We start from the raw sequence: 25,317 nt of genomic DNA, 5'->3' as shown, positions 1-25,317 counted from the left end.
ACTTTAACAGTTCCTACCAGGTGCTTTAAGGACAGGCTGGACCGCTAAACTATCATTAGAGGGAGACCTTTTTATGAAAAAAACAGGCTTTAGCATTTTTTTCCCCCCCCTGCAGAGCCTGACCATCACTGCAGGGTCCAGGTGTGAGCCCCAGAGCTGTGGTCCAGGTGCCCAGCTTGAGGACACAAGCCGTCCCCTGCTTCCACGGGCATCCAGCTGGAAGAGGTCCAGAGAGCTCTCATTAACCAAACCACTCGGTTACCTTTACAGACCCGCTCTCGCCGTGGGTGCCATGGGAGCCGAGGGAGGGATGCTGTGCCCCGCGGGGGGCAGATGGAGGCAGAGCTCTCACCTCACGTTGGTCCTAGTGTAAACCCGCCTCTGCCCTGCGCTGGTTTTACGGCCAGGAGGATGAACGGGAGAAGTGGGAAAAGGTGGTGCAGAACACAAAAGCTCACCCAGACGAGATGCTCCACCAAACCCTTCGCCACGCTGGGACGTGCTGGGACCGTCTCCTCCCAACGGGTCGCTCCTCCCTTCCTCAGGTCTCATTACACATCATCCCAACTGCTCTCAAAATAAGGTTTTACCGTACCAAAAAAAAATAACGCTAGCAGGACTAAACCAGAAAAAGGAGCCTCCAGGCAAGCGAGGGGCCACAGGGAGTGGGGAGCCCATATAAGACTCTTCTCCGGAGGGGTGTGAGCTGGACACGGAGCCACAAATGGTTTAAAGCAGGAGATGTTGCTAAAAGCAGCCCCGTGCCCGTCCTGCCAGCAGTGAGGGTTGCTCGGCCGGGCCGGGGGTCACGTCCTGCAGGGCTTAAAGCACATGGGACAAAGCCAGAAGGGGTGCAAAGGGGACAGAAATGCCTCCTTCTACACCAATACAGTTGGTTTGTGGGGTTTCGCTAAGTTTTGGGAGAGAATGTGGATAACGGGGCACATGTGGGCCAGAGGGAAGAGGGGCTATGGTTAAAAAAAATAATAATCAAAAGGCAGGAGAGTGGGACCAAAAAAGAAACCCCATTAAGAGTGATGCAGAGCTGGCTTTCAGTGCTCTGGAGCTTGTGTTTTCTGGCCTTATTTATGAAACACAAATAATCCAGCCTTCTCCGTAAGCAGCCAGATCCGGTGGAATTACATGTCTGAATACTCTCGGTAAACAGACGGAAAGCTGTGGAAACACCGCTTAAGGCAATACGCGTTAACAAGGGGACCTTTATCGCTCAACCTGGCTCTTCCTAGCAGAAGAAAACCCGCTGGCCCTGGCTGAAGTCCGTGCAACTGGTGCGTTCCATCGGCTGCAGGCTCCGAGTGCACTTTAAACATTTATTTATTTCTCCCTCGTGACGCGGATGGGACCCACTGGAATAGGACAGTCCAGGGGGCAGGGAGGAGGGATGCTGCTACCCATCACCATGCCTTCCCGGGGCGGGAGAAGGGACAGCAAGAGCCAAATACGTAGGAACCACCTTTCCCCTCCCCCCAGCGTTGAGCATCCGCTTCTCATCTCCTGATAAAAGCCCGACGCGCTGCTGACATGTCCCATCGGCGAGGCTGGGGGCAGGAGGGAGGATTTCCTGCCAGGGGAGCACATCATCCGCCGGAGAGCGCAGCGGGTGGGCAAGAGCTGACCCCATTTCGCGGAGTTGATGGAAAACGCCGAAATAAAACCCAGCTCACCCAAAAAAAAAAAAACAAACAAACAGGAGCTCGGCTATGGGAATGACGGAGCGCAATCATCTGGCCAGACGGGAGAATCAGCATGCTCCCTTCTGGCTGGAGGATCTAAGGATCGGAAAGTATTTTTCCAGACCAAAAAGACGCTTATTTATTTTCAAAGATCTTCTGTTAAGGAAAGTCCTATTCCTACAAGAGAAAACTCCTGTCTCCGTGCAAGGAAACCTCACTGCGAGGGCAGCAGAGGAGCAATTTCACTTTTACCCACCCTCCGCGTGGTGAGGAGGCAAAGCGACGCTTCTTGCGCGCTGGATGAATCACGGGGTGTCTCATTTTTTGGCCAAAATGCGCCCGGCCACGGCCAGGCACACCTCAAAACGGAAGCCCCATCCCCAGCTTTCCCCACTTCACCCGCGCAAAGGACTGGCAAAGCTACCGCCGCCACCTCCCGCTCCCACAGCCCGCTCCAAATAAATCATTATACTCAGTTCAAATAAGTTATTGCGCTCCCCTCAGACACCTCGGCTCGTATTTGTTTCTGGCCAGGAGCGTTCCAGGCTATTCTTGACCAAAAAAAAAATAACTCAGGAAATTCAGGTGGAGCCTTATTTATTTTTTCCTACCGAAAGAAACTACCCTTTTACTTAAACCTCGCTGCCTGGCAACAGGAGGGGGGGGTCAGGCCTCCTGACGAAGAGCTGAAGTCCTCTGTAACCATCAGATAGGGAAAAATAAAGTAAAATACGGGATCCTGAGCAGAGACCTGTAACGCAAGATGAGGATGTGGGTACGGAAAGAAGGGAGAGACAAGGCTTCTCTTCGCAAGCTGGAGGTCGCAGAGAGCACCGCTGGGCTGATTAGTCTTCCTATATTTACGCTTTCAACGGTGCAGGCGACTTTTTTAAAGCCGAGCTGAAAGATATCAGCACATTTTCTACGTGTACGTTAACAGGCGCCATCCGAGTGCTGTACAGCACCGTGCCTACACCCACACGTTGTGCTTAGTGCAGCGTTTTCTATCCGAAGACCTCAGCGGGAATTAATTTAGCTTCCCAGCACCCTTGCCAGGTAGATTATCTTCCTCTTATAGAGAGAAGGGAGGACGAAGAAACAAACATGGGCTAAAGATGAAGCCGGCCCACCAGGGCTGCCTTTAGCACAGACCTTTACGTATTTTTCTTTCTTTTTTCCCCCCCAAATCTGCAAAATAAAGTGTGTTTGCAAGAGAGAGCACGCAAAAGGTCAAGCATCAAGAGAGATGCTGATACTCCGAGTTCAACCCATGCCTGCAGAGGCAGGAGCTGCATGCTCATGTGCTCTGCAAGTCCGCACCAACCTGGCTCTTCAAGCCAAAAAGACCATGTTTTACAGCCCGAATGCAAATTACAAGACAACGTTGTACATGGGGGACACCTCGAGACCCTGCAGGAGCCGCTCTCATCACTGCTTCTCCTCCCCCAACATCAAAAGCTCCGCCTAAAACCCCCTAATTCCTGATGACTTGACTTGAAAGCGGGAGCAGGGATGTCGCAGGTGGAGAATTGGGCCAGGGAGGGCGATGGACCCAGCAGGAGGAGGTCACTGCGGTCACCCCGTCCCACTCCTGCCCCATGGCGCATCCCACGCCTGCATGAGCCAGCTCCTAAATTTAACACAGCCACAGAGCAGCTTTGAAACACCAGCCAAGCCTCGGGGTTATGCGGATGCCAGGGGAGGGAGGGAATCCATCCCCACGCTTTCCTTCGGCTTATCTTGCCGTCTTGGATGGGGGGAGCGGCTCTGGCACCCACCAGACAGTACCTTCATCCACACCTTTCCCGTTTCCCCGCCGAAAGCAGCACAGCAACAGCTTTAAGAGGTCTGGATCAGGGGCATCACTCTCCCAGCCATCCTGCGGCACGTGGGAGGCAATGAGGATCTTCCCTGGGGCCAAAGGGTCCCCTCGCTCCTGCTCCACAGCAAGCCTGGGTGGGCAGGCACCTCCCCATCCTACCACACGTGGAATTCCCATCCGTCCCCCTCCCAGAGCGGAACCACAGAATCATTTCGGTTGGTAAAGACCTTTAGAATCACAGAGTCATGGAATGGTTTGGGTTGGAAAGGACCTTAAATATCATTTAGTTCCAAACCCCCTGCCACGGGCAGGGACACCCCGCTGAGTGCCTTCATCCCGCTCCTCTTGGGATGCCAACGGGGAGCCGAGCCTTCCCGGGGAATCGGCTCTCGGCTTGTGCACAGACCAAGGAGAAAGAAGTGCTAGAAGAAAGCCAAGTACAAACCAGTGGTGCATGTAAACCCCCTGGGGAAAAAAAAAAAAAAAAAAAAAAAAAAAGGAAAAATGAAGCAAAGCTTGCATGTTTTGAGCAAGGTTCAGATACACTATAGCACACCATCATCATCCTCGGTGACTCCGAGAGCCCCTGCGGCTTCTGCTTGGGTCAAAAGGCCCACTATCTCTCCAAACTACCCAAGAAATCCCCTAGAGCTGTTATCCCAGATACAAAATGCTTCCTCTATCACGGCAATAATAGAAACTGAGATATCCATGTGGCCTCTGCTTTGATGGGAAAACGGCTGAAGCTGAGAAATGCGCGGCCGCAATGAATCCCATGTGAGCCCTTCTCACGCTTCACTGCCCGGCTCCAGTGCTCGGGACAATACACTTTTCTTTATCCCCAAGTAGGATTTCCCCTTCTTTTTTTTCCTCCTTTGTACCACACATCACCAGCCAAAGGAACAGCTGAGGGGAAGGACGAACAGGAACCAGGAAAAAGCTGATTTTTCCAAACCAATTTAAATACCGCATGGCCCAATTCACCTTCTATTTGATAGACAATGGGAAGCTGGAATCTTTGGGCAGAGGGAGGAGTACCACAACAGCTCCAGTTCCAACGTCCAGCCCCATCCCACAACCTGGAAGGTTTTTCCCTGCAATCACAAAACCGTTTTTGCTTGGGAGTGGTGACGCACGGACCGTGCCACCATGGCCCCCTTTCCCCCTACACACATCCCTGCTGTGATTTTAGCATTTTGACCCTGCTGACAGCGCCCTAATGCCAGCGGGGAGAGGGGCTGCAGCATCCCTGCTCCCTCCCCATCCCCGGGATGCAGGATGTGAGGAGCCACTTGCCCCCAAGTCCCCGTGCAGGCTGGAAGGGAGGGAAGGGAAAACCTCTTATTTACAAAATCTCCATCTTAAACAAGCAGAAAGATGTAAGGGCAGAAGAAGGAAGCTTGTGCCCAGGCTCGGGGCACAAGGACCACCGCAGACGCCAAGCTTTTACAAGGTTTTCCCAACTGTTAAAAAAACAAAACAAAACAAAACAAACAAAAAACCCCAAAAACCAAATCCCCAGCACTGAAAATCCCTTAGCAAATTTAGCAAACCATGTCAACAATTTTTGTGTTACGGCCCAGACACACGTGCTCTCCTCACTAAAAGGAGATGCATTTTTAGAAACCTTCCTTTGCAAAAACTGTTGGTGTTGGTGGGCCTTTTGTTTTCCTTTCTACAGCTAAGTGATCACAAGCATCCTGGAAACTTAAAAAAAAAAAAAAAGCCATTTTTAGACTTATACGCGCAGAGCGGATTAAGAGTGTGTCGCCATGTGTCTGAGCTAGATGTTAAATTCTCCAAAAACCATACGCTGAAGATTGCTATAACAAAAGAGACTGCAAAGATAAAGGGAAGCCTTATGTTCAAGTGCTGGTTAGTCGTGCAAGATTGGAAATTAGCTCACTATCCAATTCTTTTATAAAGGCTTTAAAACGACAGGATTTCTCCTTAACATGAAAGCGATGAACTGATAGCTACTTGTTATTGAATTACTCATTCAGATTTAAAAGCAGCGGAAGTACAAAGCTTGTCGCCTTCTGTGTTGTCAAGAAAAAACTAGAGGGGCAAGGGTTAGGGCATCGCGTCCAGGATCGGCCATCCTTACCGCAGCTTTCACACTGAAACCCTGCTCCCGGGGCGACCTGAGCCGCCCTGCTGAATTTGAGGTCACAGATTTATACACTTATAAATACTTAAAGGGTAGATGTCAGGAAGATGGGGCCAGGCTCTTTTCAGGGGTGCCCGGGGACAGGACAAGAGGTAATGGGCACAAACTTGAGCATAGGAAGTTCCACCTAAACATTCCAAACCCACCTGGACGCGTTCCTGTGTAACCTGCTCTAGGTGACCCTGCTCTGGCAAGCGGGTTGGACTAGATGATCTCCAGAGGTCCCTTCCAACCCTATGATTCTATGATTTACCATCCGATCAATGCCGTGTATCCCCAGGGCCTTAGAAGTTTAGTTACGGAAAAGATGGGCCACTCATTAGAATAAACTAGAAGAAAGAAAACAAGGCTTATGTTTGCAAGCAGGATGAGACTCCAGTTTGGCCAAGAGGCTGGGAACTGCTGGAGAGAGTCCAGCGGAGGCTACAAAGGTGGTCAGGGACTGGAGCATTTCTCTGCTGAGGACAGGCTGAGAGCCCTGGGGCTGTTCAGCCTGGAGAAGAGCAGACAGAGGGGATCTCATCAATGCTCAGCAATATCTACAGGGCGGGGGGCAAGAGGATGGGGCCAGACTCTTCTCAGTGGTGCCCAGCGACAGGACAAGGGGCAACAGTCACAGACTGGCACACGGGAAACTCCATCTCAACGTGAGGAAAAACTTTCCTTTGAGGGTGGCAGAGCCCTGGCACAGGCTGCCCAGAGAGGTGGTGGAGTCTCCTGCTCTGGAGATATTCCAAACCCGCCTGGACGCGTTCCTGTCCAACCTGCCCTGGGTGACCCTGCTTTGGCAGGGGGTTGGACGAGATGATCTCCAGAGGTCCCTCCCAACCCCTGCCAGTCTGGGATTAAGGCGCTCATGTCAGAACTAGTGCTGATGATCAGACACCAAGGAGGAGGACAGACACCTCCGTGCCCAGGATCACCATGGCCAGGCAAGCCGTCCCCTGAAATAGCTCCTTCCCGGCCTCCTCCTCTCAAACCAGGTTTCGGTTTCAGCTGCAGTTGTTCCCTCCCGCATTGCTCCTCCTGAAATAGTCTCCCTTCCTCTCTCCTGGGGGAGGATTTGCCCCGTGGGACGACAGCAGGCTGGACGACCAGGAGAAAGCTAAAATAGACTTTCACCAAGATTAACATCCCACTAGCAGCTGTATTACAGTGAAATGCAACCACCTGGAGGATTAATATGTAGAGGCATTAATATAGAGACTGAAATTTATAAATAGACCAAATATTTAATTTCTGCAGCGTATTCTCCGGAAAGGAGGAAGGTGGGAGCACACACAAAATAAGGAACACGCCACCCAGGCAGAACAGCCATGCACAGTGTGGAACATTCCCCCTTCATCCGCAGCATCAGCGTGGGCTCACGTTGGTGGGAATAGAGAAATAGGAAGTAGCTAATGATATTGTTGACGTTTACCACCCAACATGCAAAACTGCAGCTAATAAAGCAAATAAATGCGAGATGCAGGAAGCGACAGGGAGGCAGGTGCTTCGATCCCCTAAATAAGAGATGTTGGATGCATCCAAAGTCTTTCTGAGCGGTTCCTAGAGAGGTGGCTGTCGCAGCCTGACCAACCTGCGAGTCTTGCAGATTAAACGCCAAGCAACACTGCAAAACCAGCTGTAAACACTCGCGCCGTCTGAACCTGGGAAGGGGGAAAGAACGCCGACCTGGATATTGGTGTTACCCTTGGAAAGACCAACCCTCCCTTCCCGTCCATCAGAAGCAACAGCTACTTGCTGCGGATGGCGAGTTATTTAATAAAAGGAGCTATAAGAAACAAGCAGTTTGTGCTCAAGTTGTGGTTTACCACAAAAAAAAAAAAAAAAAAAAAATCCACCTTAGGAAAACCAAAGCGCTCGTTGCAGGATCAGATACAGTTATCTTCAAAAGTTGCGCCGTTATCTGGTTTCGACACCCAGTTCCTCCATACGGCATGCTGCGGCGGGGTGCAATAAATCATAAAGCCATCCTTAGCAACGCGAAGGCATCACAGCTATAAAATAGCCATCTTGTGCAAGAAAGCAAAACACACAGCAGGAAAAGCAGTTGGCGATACGTAAAAAAAAAAAAAAAAGAAAAAAAAAGGGGGGGGGAGGGAGAATAAAAACACTTCCTTGACAGGATTTATTTTTAAATGATGGTTGCTTAAGCCTGCTCACGGAATTGGTATGGCAGGAGTAGCTCCCGTGAAAGGGGATGAATGGTGACTCAGCAGGTAAAAGCTGTCAAAAATGTGTCCAAAATTGGAAGGACTGGAAAAAAAAAAAAAAAAAATCAGAAGGGGAAACTATAAATACCTCAAGGAGTTTTGCTTTGTGCACTAGTTGGATGCCTGTGGCTGCAGAAGATGCTCAGCGAAGCAAGCCCGGGGGAACCCCGTCCCCATTCCAAGCACCCCCAGGGGGGGGATTCCTCCTCCCAAAACAGGAGCTACCAATGTCGGCAGGACCCCCGGCATCCTTGTGCCACGTGGAACCACTTCGGGCCCCCTGCCTGCCCCACACGCACCGGACCAGGGGATCCCACCACCGCTGGGAGCCTCGCGCCCCCGAGGGCGCATCCCTCTCCAGCCCTCACCCCACATCCCTCCGGAGAGGACAGGAGCAAGACTTTTTAATGCATATTCAGAAAAAAATACCTCTTTTTTTGCACTGCCTTTTTTTTTTTTTTTAAATACAAGTCAAAAAACCCAGCCAACATGAAAGGCTGGATAAACACTCCTCCTTTCCCCAACAGAAATTACAAAAATGCCTTTGAATTTGTTTTGGCAAGAAACAATGTTTTTTATGAAAGAGCTTCATTGAAAAGTCACAATTTGGAATGTATTCATCTATTCTACATTTTTTTTTTTTTACAGTTTTAATTAGTACCTTAAGAGTATTTTGACATAGTTTATGGTTTGTTAGATTGTATTGTATGTTGCAGATGCCAAACGCACCTTTTGGAAGCGCCTCATTATTGTATTAATGCTAACCGGGGGGGGTTTGTGCTGCTGAGGCTTGTGTCGGCAATTGAAAAAATAATAAATTAATTCCATTTGGAGAAAATGTTGCCATTTATAACCCGGCAATTAAGAACAGATTTAATTTTAGATATTGCTGTGTTCTTCAGCTTATTGAGTTATTCAGTACCGACACTGGTACTATCAGTATATACCCAGTTCCTAAAAAAAAAAAAACAGACCCGGGCCACTTTCTCACCCCGTAAATTAGCGACGACAGAGATGAAAAGTTAACGCCGCTTTCCTCTCTCCCAGGAGCCGCAACATACGGTCTTCGCTGCCAATAACAAAAAAAAAAAAAAAAAAGCGCAAGCATGGAGCAAACACTGGGATTTCTACCACAACCGGCCAAATTCTATCAGCCAGGGGCACAGAAGGAGTTAAGAAAAATTAAAAAAAAAAACCAAAACCCTTAAGGGAGCGAGGCAGAGCTGACTGTATTCGCAAACCAGGGTGTGCAGACATTTGAAGGGAGATAAAAGCAGCCTGAGGCATGGCTGGAGAGATGCCCCCAGCCCCATCTCCCTCCCTGAGGCTGAACGGTCACAAAATAGGTAGGAGAAGAGAAAAATGTTTGTTTTTTTTAATTTGGCCACGGCTCTGCCAGCGGGAAGGTGATGCCCAGCGAGGCTGGTGCTGCTGGCAGGGCTCCAGCTGGCACCTGGGGGACGGGAGGTTGGTGGCCACATCCCGCAGCTGGGAAGAGTCAGAGCAGTCCAGGGACTGGCACCTGCATCCTGGCGGCGATGGGGCAGCCCCGGGGCTCCCTGACAGCCCCCACCAGGGAAGGCTGGTGGGAAATGGGACATGTCCTCACTGTCTCCCCTTGGGCACACAGCAGCAAACGCTCGCCGTGATCAGCAGCAACTTCTACATCATGAAAATAGTCTCTCTGGGCAAGGCAAGGGAAGGTAAATGGGAGTGAGAGCATGGGAGATCTCCTTTCCCCGTCTGTACTCAAGGTGTCACCAGGCTCCCGGCCGCCTTTGGCAGCAGGAGACCACGATGTAAGAAAAGAAGGGATGCACACAGGTTGTGGCAGCAGTCCGGACTTCAAAAGCAAAATTAACACATGCGATAAGGGACAAGTTGTGAAACAGCCCTCTAATGATGGCAGGGGAGGACCCTGGGCACCACCTGAAACACTACGGTGACGCAGTGACGGTTATTTGCTGTTAACGCCAGCCATCAGAGCCGCACCGCAGCCAGGCCAGGTTGCAGGATCTCTGTAGATGACCTGACTAAAGCAAGATCTGCTTTGGCCACACACATACTGCGGGGTTTGCTGCAGGAAACGCAGGATGATGCTTTGGGCAGAACGGGCAGCACACCAAGAGCATCACGAAAACAGCCAGGGGTACTTTTGCCATCGAGATGATGAAGTTACTATTCACGACAACAAGTCTTGATGGTGCAACAATAAGATTTTGCAAAATAGAATCGTGGAATGGTTTGGGTGGGAAGGGACCTTAAAGACCACCCAGTGCCACCCCCTGCCCTGGGCAGGGACACCTCCCACCAGCCCAGGTTGCTCCAAGCCCCGTCCAGCCTGGCCTTGAACCCCTCCAGGGATGGGGCAGCCACAGCTTCTCTGGGCAACCTGGGCCGGCATTAATAGCAAAGCGACCGCCCCTGGAAACCCAGCGCCGGGCTGGGACGGAGCAACAGGACTCATGCAGCAGCACCAGCCCAACTCAGACTCCAGGAGAAAAGCTCTCGACATCCTTGGGACCCTGCCACAGGTAAATCCAGACGAACCAAGGGATGAGGACTCAAAAGACAGCCCCTTGAAAGGGGTCTGCCAGCCCCTGACGGCTGCAAGGGCACTTTCATCACGTCTTGACCGCCTGCCACGACTCCTCTTGGGCCAGAAGCATGTGTGAGAGCAAGAAAAATTAAATTAAACCATGGCTTTTATAGGGTTCCCTCTTCTCCTCATACAAAAAAAAAGGAAAAAAAAAATCCCCAAGCACATATTTTTATTCACCGAGATTCCAGTGGTCTCGTTTCCTGCTACATCCCTCTCGAAGGCAGGACTGTTGTTGCACTAATTGTAAGTCTATTGAGAAACCGGCTACCCTCTGCTTTCAAACTGGAATTAGTTACGCTCGGTCTGACCGTGCATTATTTTGAAGCACTGCAACATTAAAAGAAATTTAGAGCGACTTGTTAAATCCTTTAAAAGGTAAAGCAACCCTATTGCTCCGGGTTCGCATACAAGAAAAACAAAAACCAAACCAAAATCAAGCTCTTAAATCATGAGTGCTGCTTTAATGTGGTAGGATTTAGTCTTATATTTTAAATTCATTCATTTCTCATTTACTTGAGCAATCGCGCTAGCTTTAACGAGCTCTCCCTGTGAAAACTGCAACTACAAAGGATCACATTTGCTTATGTTACAGCGCTCTGCACACCTAGAAAGGAAACCCTAAAACATCGCGGGCTTCTCAACAGCCAGATCACTGGTTTTTAATCCTCTCTGCCAGATGCATTTTTAATCTCTTGGTATATAAGAAAGCAAATTAGCGTAATTGTATGGGTAAACTGAACCAAAACACGCACATCAGGTTAAATATAAAAAACCAACAACCCTTGGTTACGTTTTGAAGAACTGGTGGAGCTGGGGGCTGAACCGGGCTCTGCAGGCACCGGCAGAGAAGAAGCTGCTGGATGGTGAGCCAGGAGCTCCATCACCCCTCAGCCACCACTCTCGGGGTCCTGCTTCTCCTCCAGGCCCCAGGGACCACGATGGGCTGCGGATGAGCAAAGCGTCCTTGTGCTCACGGCAGAGCCCGAGCAGGGCCGAGCCCAGGCTGCCGTGCACGCGCTGCTCCACGGCGAGCGCAGCTCCTCCCTCTGTCCCTGGGAACGGCTCACCCCTCCGGATTTACACCGGGCTGGCTATCTCAAGCCACCTCCTGACCCATCACGAGGGTTCTTGGCACGTGCCAAGCTTTTGCAGCAAGGAGCTCTGCCTCTCCTGAGCCACCAGCATCCATTTGTCCGCTCAAGAACACCTTGATGTGCCTTCGTAGAGAGAGAGTCAATATCCAAACTGTTTTCTCCGGATCAGAGACTCCTTCCAGATGCAACGGCCCTAGCAGGATTAGGGAGATTGTTCCCATTTTCCACCTGTGCCAGGGGGCCAAATTCAGCAGGATAAATTCAGAAAAATTACACGCAAGCCCCTAAGAAGTTATTTTTTTTATCCGTTTCAACACAGCTGAAAGCATCACTGACTTCAGCAGGGTGGTTCATCAAGTGGCTGACTGCATCCCTCTTCATTCCCACCCTCGAGGTGGGATTCATTAACACTGCAATTAGGTGTGAGTGAGGGGGTCCAAGCCTGGCCAGTGCCGGGGGAGCCCAAAAACGAACCAGCCCACGAGCGTCACCCGGGCACAGGGACAGCCCCGCCTTCCCATGCAGGATGAGAGCCCGGGAACGCAAGAAGTCACTCAGAAGTGCTGAATGTCTCCTGGGAAAAGCTTTAGCAACCTTTTTTGTTTGGTTGTTTTGGGTTTGTTTTTTTTTTTAATTACAAAAAATAAGCAAACAAAAGTGTCCCCCCAGAGAAGGCACATTCTGCCAAGATGTTTTCCGCCGGGGATGCAAACGGTGAAAGGGCTGGGGTACACCGCACGTGGATATACGGCCACATAAACAGCTCTGCCGGGAGCTGCAGGGCAGGAATAAATAAATGCTTGGAGAAATAAATGTTAAAAGGACCCCATACACAGGTAACCCCGGCACAAACATGTCAGAGCTGGAAGAGGGTTTCCTTCCCCACCCGCTATACCCAAGCCATATGCGGGACGCTTCTCTCGTACCGAATCCTCCTCCTTTTCAAGCACAAGAGCCTGTGCCCAGGAAAATGGGACTATGAGCGAATGCTCTGTCTTAGTTCATTCGGGAGATGGGCTGGGTGTGCCAGCTGCGACCCACCGCATCTCGACTGCTCAGGACAGGGGAAGAAAGCGTCAACTATTTCTATTTTAAAAAGCAACTGAACATCAACACCAACATCCAGTTTAGCTTTAGGAGGGATTTAAACAACTCAGGCTTCTTCGTTCCTTAATCCCACACCACACTTCCCCACTACCAACCAGTATCGACTTCTAACAATGCAAAAGCATCTGCCCACATTTTTGCAATTATTTCAGACCCGGCAAAGAGCACCCTCCCCTTTCTGTAGGGTTAATCTAAAGAACAGTTGCCAAAATGCTGAGAACACAGTCGAACAATAGCTCCCCTGATGAAATTCCTCCACTCCATAGAGAAACCAGTATCCTCCAGCTGCTGTGGCTTGTCCAGAGAGATCTCTGAGTGTTTACCCGCTCCCAGAAAAAAAAAAAAAAAAAAGAAAGAAAAAAAAGATGACAAACTGAGAGATTTGGGTGCAGCCTGCAAAAAAATTAATGCAGAGCCTTGTGATCTAACCGCAGCACTGAGGTTTTATTAATGCAACATTCGCTTTGTGTGAAATATAAACCCGGGACATGAGTGGAAGGAGGACAAGGCCGGCCACCTGTCCCGGGGATAGAGACTTGCTGTACTTATCGGCACAGAGACCACTTTTAGCAGCTCCATCCCTTTAAATACTCATTCTCCATGGAATCTCTGATCAGTCATTTATAAAAGCCGGGTAGCCAAGCCGGACAGCTGAATTACAGTAGCTATTATCCACGTATGCCTGAATACAAGCGGACACCTTTATTTATAAAGGGTCTCCGGCTGACCGAGGTTTGACATCAGCTACAAAAAGCATTCAGCATCCAACTGACTGCTTCAGAATAATGTGATGAAAGGTTGGCGAGCGCAGTCCGAGAAGACACCTTTACACAGTGCTAAGAGCGATCGGTAAAAGGATTCGTGCTGCTGCCGTGACTCTTTCAACCGAGCAGGTTCAAGTAATTGATTTCCCGAATAGACACGCCGAGTCACACACCTTTGCCTCCGCCGCTGGTACGTATTCAAATGGAGTTAATTATTTTTTTCCTAGACCTAATTCTAAGACATTTTGAGCATTTTTTGGTTTTATCAGGCCTGTCCCCTCTCTTTTCAGGCCTCCTGGGTCTCTGCGTTTTCTGAGCTGCTGCTTCTTGTTCGGTCACCTTTTGGCTCACCCCCGCCTGCGAGCCACGAGCATGGACACACATTGTCCACAAAACCGGGAAACTCGCGACACGCAGGTAATACAAGTGCAAAGGGATGGAGGAGGAAGAAGAAAAGCAGGTGGTAAGAAAACCCAGTTGTTCGCGGTTGGTTTTCTTCACCTCAGACAATCTCAGTGGCAGCCCCCGATAATAGAAGGTAACGAAGCCACAGAATGGTTTGGGTTGGAGTCACCTTTAAAGGCCATCTAGCCCAACCCCCCTGCCACGAGCAGGGACACCTTCCGACAGATCAGGTTGCTCAGAGCCCCGTCCAGCCTGACTTGGAATGTTTCCAGGGATGGAGCATCTACGACCATCCACGGTCGCAGTCCATGGCAAAAGCGTGAATTCTGCTTAGAACTGACAGCATCCCCCGCGACCCAGCATGTGCAAACCCACCAAGCAGGGCTCAGCCAGGTGAAGGAAGGCTTTAAGTACGTGTATGTTCACATCAGACTCCTAACTCTGTTATAATAACCAAAAACAGGAGCTGGCACCTCTGCTGGGGCGCAGAGATGGGACCCAGCTCCCAGCAGGGCTCCAAGGGCTGTGCTGTGCTTGCTGGCACAGTAACAGTAAGGAAGAGCCTTCCTTGCCTGGCTGCTCATTTCTTAAGCAAAGACTATTAAAAGCATCTTCCTTTGACTTCCAAAAGCATCCTTCCTGTTCCCAGCATCCATCCCTCCCACCACTCCCAAACCTGCAGCACCAAGCCCAAGCCCCAGCCCAATGCTCCGGATAAAATTCATGGAATGGTTTGGGTTGGAAGGGACCTTAAAGATCATCCAGTGCCACCCCCTGCCCTGGGCAGGGACACCTCCCACCAGACCAGGTTGCTCCTGGTCCAGCCTGGCCTTGAACACCTCCAGGGATGGGGCAGCCACAGCTTCTCTGGGCAACCCGGGCCAGGGGCTCACCACCCTCACAGCCAAGAATTTCTTCCTAACGACCTTGGGCATCCCTCACAGCGCCAATCTGAAGCTCTGGGGAGGTTTCCCAAGGGGCTGCTGGATGGGATCCCCTGGGAATCCTCAGCACCAGCGTCAGGAAGGAGCTGTGCGCTGCCCATGCATTGCCACGTAAGTTGTTATGGTTACTGGAGGGTTTGTTGGGTTTTTTTTCCCCTCCTCTTTTAAAAAGAATTCTTATCAGTTTAACATAATACCGCCAGTCAATAACAATTCTTATCTTAAAAGGTCACTCAGGTAGTTATAACCCAACGTTTCATCTATGTTTGCATTATCTGGAGGGAAACAGCCTGAGGACTTTGCATTTTTTTTTAAATAATCCACTTATTTGGAACTGTGAGATTTTCAGAAAGCCTACCAAGAACCAAGCCGACCCCATGGGCAATTTGAGCACACTGGGGAACAGACAGAAAAAAAAAGCTAGAGAAATCACATTGGTTTTTGCTGCATGAGAAACAAGGGGAATATCCCAACAGGAAAATTATGAAAAGCAGGGAAAGGCAGGAGCGCAGACCGCAGCTGCTGCAGAAACACTATGTTCTGCTCGCAAACGTCAGATGAGCCAAGTTTCTTCACAACAAAAGTTGCGGGTTTTTTCCCTCCACATTTCTCTCCCGCTTGTGGTTTTTTTTCCCCTTTTTCCTTTCCCCTTGCAGACAAGGGACACAGAGAAGGGGACCAACAGGAAAAACCCAAGGACAAGAAGAACCTATCTGTGATGTTCAGGGTTTTTAATTCTTTGAGAACACAGAAATAAGGAAAAAAAGATACAGTGGCACGGAATGTGAGTTTTAAAATGTTTCAAGCTACACTTGGTCAAACCCTGTTTTACCACCCACTCAATAACTTCTTACAACAACAATCAGAACTCCGAACGCAACACATGCCCATACCCCAACCGGGCAACAGCGTAGGCAATGAGCGGGAGAACTAACTGGTTAAAAATAAGGCAGGTTTGTGGTTTGTCTGAAATAAGTTTTATCATTAAGAAAAAAAAAAAAAAAGAAAAAGAGAAATCTGGAATGAATTACTTGGGAGGATCAGTAACAGAAGAGAAGCTTTTTAAAGCGCCCCATGCATCCGTGCCTGGGCTGCCTCGCTCGAGAGCAAAGAGCGGAGCAAAGCTGCCGGATGCTGCAGACGACACTCACAATATTAGCGTTACTGTAAGTAAAATAACATCTTCAGGCGCGATAGCTCGACACGCTGGGCCACGTCCAGCTCCTGCAAATGTCAGGGAAGGCTCGCAGGGATTGCGGCAGAAGCTGTGGCTTAGCCCTCGGTGCAACAGAGCCATCAATACCATCCGGCCGTGTTTTCCATAACAGAGTCCCACACTCGCAATACAAAATGACCACGAGTTTGTTGAAGCATGGTAGCACGCGCAGGAGAAAGCCTTTTTCTGACCCGTGGATTATTTATATATGATACAAGAAGGTTTTTGCGCTGCAGCTCAAGCACTACAAATGCCCTGAAGTATCTGCGAAGGGCAGCAGCCTGAATTGACAGTAGCAAAACACATGGTTATCACCCTGGTTTCAACTCAAGAGATCAGAAAGTCCATAGACTTCATCAGTGAGCAAGAACAGCCTTCCCTCACACCAGCCCCAAGCTTGGGAAGCCTCAGAGGAGGTGCTGCACCGTACACCCAGACGGCTCCGCAAGCACAGAGCCCCACGAGGAAAAACGAGTTCAGACACCTTCACCAAAGCCTTTGATCCAACCGTACCATGCCATGGAGTCACCACAAGCAAATACACAGATAAAACCACAAGCTGTGAACCAGGCATCGGACGGGTGAACCTGAGCTGGTAAATCCTTCTCTTAAATCTCCTCTTGCCTTCACTCTGAGGGTGGTGAGCCCCTGGCCCAGGTTGCACAGAGGAGCTGTGGCTGCCCCATCCCTGGAGGTGTTCAAGGCCAGGCTGGATGGGGCTTGGAGGAACCTGGTCTGGTGGGAGGTGTCCCTGCCCAGGGCAGGGGGTGGCACTGGGTAATCTTTAAGGTCCCTTCCAACCCAAACTATTCTATGAAACAATCCCGACCTTCTTTTGATGAGATCTTTCACCTTGGCTTCACGCATCTGCTGCGGAAGAGGAAGCGGCGCACGGGTGGGAAGCGGGGAAGGGATCTGCTCGCTCCAACCTCAACGTCATTTGCAATTGCTGGGGCCAGGATGGAGAGCCATCAGCCTGGCTGTTTGCCGCCGCCAAACTCGCCTCTCCAAATCTCTGGGTCTCCTTCCTAGGACCAGAGCACTGCATGGATAAACGCGTTGGGTTTTTAAGAGAAAAGGGGTGAGCAGTGAGCATACAAACCCCTGCGTCTCACGCATCAGGGCCTGCAGCCTCTTTCAGATTACTCAGCAGCTCTTGCGTGAGAAAGAGTTAGTAAAAAAAGTAACGCTCTTGTTTATTCAGTGAAAACGGAAAGGGCACCTGCGCACTCGGTGGTACACACATGCACACACACACCATTCACGTACAGGTTCAGTCCAACCAAACCCCTCTCATGGGTTTCCGCGGACAGAAAGCGTTTCGGACACGATGCCCCGTGCTTTGCCGTGGGCTCCTGCACTCGCTTGGCACCACACAGGAAGCGGGGAGAAGACTGGGGCGATGAGGTGGGAACCCCGAAACACAGCCCAGCAGCCGCTGCAGAACACCATCCCCTCACCCGTGGATGAGTCCAACCCCGAGGAGCGACTGGCTCCAACCCCTGGGGTCGGGATGCAGTGGGAGCACAAGGGCTGCCCTTTCTCACAGCACTTATCTGCAGTAACATTAGACATGAACACGAAGCTGGAGAGCTGAAGCGCTGACGAATGCACCTTAAAATAAAGCAAGCGTTCACACTAATTACTATTTCAGTTGCGCTGATTGCAAACGTAACTCCCCACTTGGTAAAAAAAATTGCTTTCATGGGCCACAAATTAAATAAAGGTGTTTTTTGATGGAAGATGAGAAGAAGAAAGGTTAAAGCTCAAGAAATTGTTGGAAGATTGGAATTTGCACCGTGATCCACCTGGTCCACAGAAACCTTCACCAACCACTTCAGGGAAACTTTGGCTGACTGGGGCATCAACTGTTTTAAAATCGACTGGTTGCATTTTAAAATGCAACCACGTAAAATATAAATGGTGAGAGGGGCACCCAGCATTGTTGGGATGCTGAGGTCTAATACGCCGAAGGACCTGACCACACAGATGATCATCCACCAGCAACGGCCCAGCCATGAGCAGAGCGCTCCCCCCATTCATCCATTTAATCTCATTTGAAGATAATTCACAAACGAGATTATTTTAATTGACGGCTCTACTGTTGGTTCTTATTCAGCTCCTGCTGTAGAGCCATCCTCGACCTCTCCCATCAATCCGTACCTCGGCAGGTTGAAGGCTGCCACACACCATCAGTGATGCCTCGTGCAGTTCCTCCCCTTCTCACGCAGCCTCCCTGCACCCCCTGCTGCGGGGCAGAACTTCACCTCGACTCCTTTTCTAAGTGCAAACGTGAGATATCTGCACAGAACATCAGCATTTGGAGGGAAACCAAGGGACAAGCTAGCCCAGGCAGAGAACTCCAGCTCAGGTCCGCGATGATACACGAAACACTTCACTAGATCTTTTCCACACACTTCAACAGCGGGATTTTTTTCCCCAACTGCAGTCAGTGGGGAAATTAACCCTGACATCAGGCCCCTCGCCGAGGCATGCATTAGCTGACAAAATGATTAAAAGGACACTGCAAAGTGTGGAAAAGTCTCTTTGGGAGAGAGCAGCCCACCCGTGGGCAGACCCGCTTGCACCACACGATGGTCCCGGCAAGCAAACCACACTGTTCTCCTTAGTTAACTTTTGTCCTCACTCCCGTTTTATGCATTGCTACCTAGAAAAACAGCTTCCCCCAGCACGCTTTGCTGTGCGGGAAGAGGCACGGCCACCACCCAAACGATCCAGCCCTCGTTAGCTCTGCCCCGTGGAGAAGACACGGCCATCAGTGCTGCTAGTGCCATGGAATCGAGCCACGGGGAGCTTCTCCCTCCTTCTTCGTCCGCAAGGGACATGAGCCAGGAACTGCCAGGGAAGGCATTTTTAAGCAAATGGGAGAAAATGCAGAAGAGTTAAGCGCAAGCCCAGACGTGTCTCCTCTCGGTCCCACGACAGGGCAAGGGGGACCCTTCTTCACGCCGCGCCACGGACCTGCCTCCAGCCAGGGCTGGCATGAGCCAAACGCTGGCCTGCAGTGCTTCCCACAGCTACTCTGAAAAGCATCTTTAAAAATAAAAATATCTTTGAATTACAAGAGAATACTGGGCGTGCAGCCTTGCTCAAAGCCCCTGGCTAACATTGCTCTGTACCTCCATACCCCTCCCCTTGCTATTCTCCAAAAAAGCCCAGCATAGAGAGCTTTTAACCCTCAAGTTTGCAAACAAAACTTGGGCAGGACGCAGGGCAGCAGCTCGAGCTGCAGCACACAGACGAGAAGAAGCCAGTGTCCAACAGCTCAGCAGGTCTCTCCATTTAAGAGTCCCAGATGATGATTTTTAATGAGCAGAGCCGGCAGGGCTGCTCAGCCCCCTTGGCAGGGAGAGTCCAGCATGCGGAGGGACCACGCGATGCCAACGTCGGTGTTCCACTTAAAAAATTCCTATCACTGCCACCGAGCATGGGACTTAGCTCCTTATCCCGTCCTCCTGCTGGGATGCCTGCTTGGCCCCTCCCGCGGTCAGGGTGGCAGCAACAGTCGTAGGGCTGGAGCCACAACGACCTAAGGATGCAAGAGGCGAGGTCTGCAGGAACATGTAATGCCTTTTAATAGACTGGCTGGTACAGTTGGGGAGGGAAAAAAGAAACCCCACAACCACACAAGCCCTCCTTTGAGCTGGTGCACCTTCGTGCTTGGCCATTTTTTCCAGCTGCATCACTTGGTCTAATTAAAGGCATTACCTCTCCCGGCAGCCCTTGTCTCTTCCTCCAGCCAGTCCTTCCCAGGACGAGGAATCTAGGTCATCCTGGTGCTCTCATTGTGATACTTGACAGCCTGCCGAAATGAAATAAAGATTTTGGCTTTAACACGTGAAGCGGCTAATGTCCTGCGCGCAGGGCAAAGAAGGCTTGCTGTCCTTCAAGACCAAGAGCTTAAAGCCGTTACGGTAGTAACTCCATCAGTGGAGATGGGTGTTTGGATGCCTGGAGGACTCACAGGAACATCTCTGTCAACTAGCAGAGACTGCAGGAGCAAGGAAGCCATGGCAGCTCCAAAGCCAGGGCTGGTGGGACTGGATGTGGGACTACTCTAGAAGATGCAAGAAAACCCCAGTTACACCTCTGGCCATCAGACAGGGGATGCCCAAGCAGGTAAGATCAGAAGCACATCCTGCACTCAATGCCAAAAGCCTACAGACCAGGTTTTGTGGATACAGCAGCCCCCATCTCCTCATCGGGTCCATACCCTGCCCTGGCCCCCCTCGGTGCTCAGCCACAGACGATGGGCACAGGAGCACCACGGGTCCCGCTACCACCACATTGGGCTCCTGCCTGACCTTCACCGGTGGCTCGGAGGAGGTCACCGTGTCCTGACGGCTCTGAGCAGCTGGGAGCGAAGCCGCCCAGCGAAGCCAGGCTGGAAGGAAGGAAGTTATAGCAGGCTTTTAAATAGCGCTATGTAATACCTGAAACTTCTATTTCTGTGCACGGATAATATGGTTTCCATATTCTTCTCCATGCACGGCAGGCCAAGCCATTTGCGCTCAAACTGAATTAGCAGCAACTCACGTTCTTCACCAGTTAAACCATTAAAGCTCTGAGGCTACTCATAGCCACCATGTAGGATAACCACAAGCTGTATGCTTCACCTAATGAAGAAATGCATGGATTTCCTTCCATGTTTGCTTCTCACTTCTATTATACCTTTATAATCAAGCAATATCTTTAAATGCGCTAGGGATTACAGGTGGTCCCGCAGCCCCTGTACTACATGTAGTCACCACGTCTCCAGTGTGCTCCAAGACACCAGTGTAGCTTTCTGTAAGGTGTTTCTCCTCTGAGGTGGGCGATGTGGTTATACCCACCCCTCTGTGTGGTTGTATCCCCCCACCCATGCTTTAGCAGGTATCCAAAGAGCCACGGAAGCAGGAGGCTCCTCAGGGTCTTTTGAGGGTCATATGTGGCTGTACACAGCAGAGACACATCAGGTTTGCAGTCCTAAGGAGCAGGGCTCAGTTGTCATTATCAAAATTTACCTTCACACTTGGAAAAATATCAGCTAGAACGCCTTCAAAATAAATACGCTTGCTTCTCCATGGCAATTAACTAGTTAAAAGGAGATATTTTTATTCCTTGAGTTTTTCCCATCTCCTCTGCCACACATTAGACCTCTCATTTGGAGTCAACCAGGCAAGAAACAACCTGGACACCTTTGTAGAGAGGGGTTTTCCTCCACACCTGGTCCACACACTCCAAGGCTCCAATCCTCACTCCACCAGCCGGTGAGGATTTCATGCTCTGGTCTCCCTTTGGGCTCCCTCCTGATCTCAGTTATTGCTGATGATATTGTCAAGGATGGTGCCCAACCACCAAGGAACGCAGCGGGGCTGCCGCCTTCTTCTTACAGCCACGAACTAAGGGGAACGTTCAAGTTTTCCCACCTTCCCAACAGGGCTGGGACAAGCAACAGGTCCTGCACAGACAAAACAACTCACTTTTCACAAGGACCCACCACTTAATTCAACTTGGACACTTGCTCTGGCACATTAGACCAACACGTTGCGTTCAGACCGGTGTTGCCTAAGTCATGGTGACAAGCATCACCAGACGGACGATTTCACCCATGCTTCATTGAAGGTGACCACCCCACATCTTATAGCCAGCTCCTACATCCCATTTAGGCTGTACAACCCCATCACCCCACAGTCCCTCACACACAACCATCGCCATGTCCCCAGCATCAACAAGGATGCTGGTGGGGCACCTACAGGTAGGAAAGCACCATTTTCATGTCAGCAAACACCAGGAAAACGTACCAGGAACCACCTCAGCCCCAGCCTGGAAGGGAATTGAGCCCAAATTATGCAAACAATGGGATTCAAACAGTAAGGAGTAACACAAGGTTAGATGATGACGCTGCTTTTCAGAGGAATTTGGTGCAATTCCATTGCCAGGCAAGCGACAAATGCCAGGCTGCAAAACGGGCATCAAATAGGAGCGATTTAAGAAATACAGGTGGTTTTACGCAGAAGGCGGCGTTAACACAGGAGACTAAAAGCCATTTCCTAACAGTTCTTGGCTGCAACCCTCAGCTACCCTTCACCCAACGCAATGCCCAGCTTGGGAAAGATCACGTTCGGCTCCACAGGATGCACACGAGTACATCCATCCCACGGGAAAGCTGTACGGAGCGGTGTTTGGTGAGAAAGAGGAGCCCAACGGATACGTGTTTTGCTGTTTGGAGTTACAAATCACAGAATCATAGAATCGCCCAGGTTGGAAGGGACCTTTCAGATCATGGAGTTCGACCATCAACCCAACACTGCCAAACCCACCACTAACCCATGTCCCTCAGCACCGCGTCTGCCCGGCTTTTAAATGCCTCCAGGGATGGCGACTCCACCACTGTCCTGAGCAGCCTTTTCCAGTGCTCAATAACCATTTTGGTGTAGAAATTTTTCTTAATATCCAATCTAACACCCTGGAGGAACAGCTCATTTTGGGAAGAGACACCAGGGAGAGCGCCGGCAGCTCCACAAATATGCTAAGGGGCAGGCAGGAGGCTGGACATCAAGTTACGCTCGCAGGAGAAATCCCCACACCGAGCAAGGTCAACGGGATTACAGGGGCAAGTGGGAAGCGGCTCACACGAGTCGAGATGGGAAGGGTCCAAACCCTGGTTTCCACCTTGCCCAACAGCGAGCAAATGCCACCACGCCAACTTTGTACCTGGGGAGACTTTGAAACCCTGTTTTCCTTCCTAATTTGCCTTTTCTGCGGTCAGGAGGTAAATCACCCCTGCCTCTAATTACCTGCCCAACCTAGGGATCACCACCAAAAAACCCACAATTTGAAGGAAAAATTGTGACACTCATAAAAAAAGTAAAATTAAAAATACATTGCTCGCGCCGACTCGCAGTGGGAATTGCGGCAAGCCTGTGCTCGGGCACGGGAGGCTGCACATTTATATCCCCGAGCAGCTGATTTTAGACAGCGTGTTCCCTCCCTGTCTGTCCCCCCCCCCCCGGGGGCCTCCCCACCCAAATGGATGAGGTTCGGCCCTTCAGCTGTTTATAAAACCAGCGCTATCGCGCCCAGACGCTCTCGCGGCATTCCTCCCTCTCATTCCTGCCAGCTATATAAGGGAACGGCCAGTTATTCCAGCCCCGATCCCTTCACGCCGGAGCAGCCCCCGGCTTGGTTTTTTTCTGCAGAAGGACTTCAAATCCATCCTGGGTGGAAGACGACCGTTGCGCTGGACCTTGTCATCAAATGGCAGCGCAGGCAGCTGCCCAAAATCCTTGCCGGCTCGGTGCTCTAATAGGGGAACAGCTGGAGAAGAAGGACCCTGCATTCCTCCCCGCCCCGGCCAACACTGGGGGCTCTGTTCGGGATCCAGCCCGCGAGATTTCCACCTATCCCGAAAACGCCCCCCGGCTCCGCTTCCACACGCACAGCCCAAAAAAAGCAATGGGCTCCCAGGCACCTCCCTGGGATTTTAAACAAAAAAACAAAAAGGGATGCTTTGCAACAAGGAGGGGGGTTGCTTTGCCTTCCTTTTTTTTTTTTTGGTTGGTTTTATTTTTTCTTTTTTTTTTTTTTTTTGGTGCTGTTGTTCATTTTCTTGGAGAGGTCGGGGCAACAAGAACTACGCAACTTAAAAGACGGATTTCGCCCTCCCTGCTCGCGCTCCGTATTCCAGAAACTCTGCTTCAAGCGATGCGCACCCCTGCGTGTATCTGCACTTAGAAACACGCGCGTCCGGAACCCGTACCCATAAATACACGAACACGCAGCACAACGCGCAAATGCCGTTTTCATCCCGCTCTAACTCCGTTTACTTCTGAGGAGTTCAGGCAACTTGTAATTCCGCATAAATAAAACCAAAATGGACTTTTCATTGCCACACACGTTTTCCGTAACGCATCCCGTACGTTCAAGTAACCTAAACCAGCCCACTCGTATTTTCTTTAGAGCTCCGCTGAAACACAAGGGGGTATTCAGAGCCACGGGGTTGGGGGGGGGAGAATGCGTCCAAACAGGATCTGAACGATGAAATAGGAATTGCCACATTTAAGAAAATAAAATAAAATAAAATAAATTAATAGGATAACCCAGCTGTTCAGACCTTCAGAAAACAACAGTTTGTCTAAGGTAGCGATGGGCTGCTTCTGCATGTTGCAGAACGCAAAGCAAGCCACGTTGCCCAAAAGAAGCCTAGAAAATCCAGACTCTACGTGACCTGACTTACTTATTTCACAGGAAACTGCATGGAAGGAGGAAGGGGGGGGGGGGGGGGGTGGGGGGGGGGAAAGGAGGAGAGAGGGGGGAGGAGGGAAAAAAAAAAACCCACCAATCATTCATGCTACCGTAGTTACACCACGCCATAGACTGGAGTAGTTCGCTGTGAAAAAAAATAATTATAAAAAAAAAAAAAAAATCAAACTGAAATAAGCCATCACCCGTTGACGAAATGTTAAGAGGAGAAAGCTGTTAATGTAATCAAGCTGGGGAGCCCTCGACCTCCCTTTTTTTCTATTTTTTTGCCCCCCCCCCCCCCCTTTTTTTTTTCATTTTGCCTGCATTAGAGCATCACTCAAGTAGGGTTGCAGCAAAAAAAAAAAATAAAATAAAATAAAAAAAATATGAAAAACAAGTTTTAAAAAAAAAAAAAAAAAAAAGACAACTCACCAGGGTTGTTGGCTTCCCCTTCGAGGATGTGGAGCTCGGTGCAGTCTGCCAGGGAATGCTCCAGGCAGAGCTGGAGGAAGCGAGCCTGGGTCCGGCTGAGGCGTTTGAGCAGGGAGAGCAGCGCAACAGTCTGCTCGCACTCGTTCCAGCCCTTGAACCACCCGGCCAAGACGCCGACCTGGTCTCGAAACATCATGGTCGAAGCCGGCGGCCGGAGGAGACACCTCTGCGAGGGGGAGAAAATAAATAACCGGGAAAGCCTCCCTTTGCCCCGACTCCGCTTCCTCCCCTATGCGGTGGGGCAGGGTTAAAAAAAAAAACAGCGATAAAAATTAAAATTCCCCCCCCCCCCAAAAAAAAAAACAAAAACCAAAAACAACCAAATCTCCCTTGGCAATAAAAAGGGTGGGTTTTGGTCGGACGCAGCTTTCGGCCTGGGTTGGGTTCTGCTCCCTCTCTTCTGGCGTTCGGTGCGGTGCTGGGTTCTCTTACGGCCACACACAGGAGGGAGGGAGGAAGGGATGGAGGTGGGGTGGGGGGGGGGGGGGGGGGGGGCAAAAAAATAAAAAAAATTTAAAAATTCTCCCCCCAAAAAAATAAAAGG

General features: G+C 50.4%; 1 protein-coding gene across 4 annotated transcripts in view; it reads right to left on the bottom strand.

Annotated features, from left to right (window-relative positions):
• SAMD4A (sterile alpha motif domain containing 4A) overlaps positions 1-25,240 on the bottom strand; it is a 102,100-nt gene extending 76,860 nt beyond the window's left edge. For all 4 annotated transcript variants that reach the window (XM_054197804.1, XM_054197806.1, XM_054197803.1 and 1 more), the window contains exon 1: positions 24,714-25,240. In XM_054197804.1, coding sequence (XP_054053779.1) covers positions 24,714-24,909 — 196 coding nt within the window. In that variant the 5' untranslated portion in view covers positions 24,910-25,240. The remainder of the gene's footprint in view (positions 1-24,713) is intronic.
• Between the last annotated feature and the right edge of the window lie 77 nt (positions 25,241-25,317).

The sequence above is a fragment of the Rissa tridactyla genome, chromosome 4, assembly GCF_028500815.1.
Source record: "Rissa tridactyla isolate bRisTri1 chromosome 4, bRisTri1.patW.cur.20221130, whole genome shotgun sequence".
Classification (NCBI taxonomy): domain Eukaryota; kingdom Metazoa; phylum Chordata; class Aves; order Charadriiformes; family Laridae; genus Rissa; species Rissa tridactyla.
The sequence above is the reverse complement of the archived record's forward strand: the minus strand, read 5'-3'. Positions and strand labels throughout refer to the sequence as shown.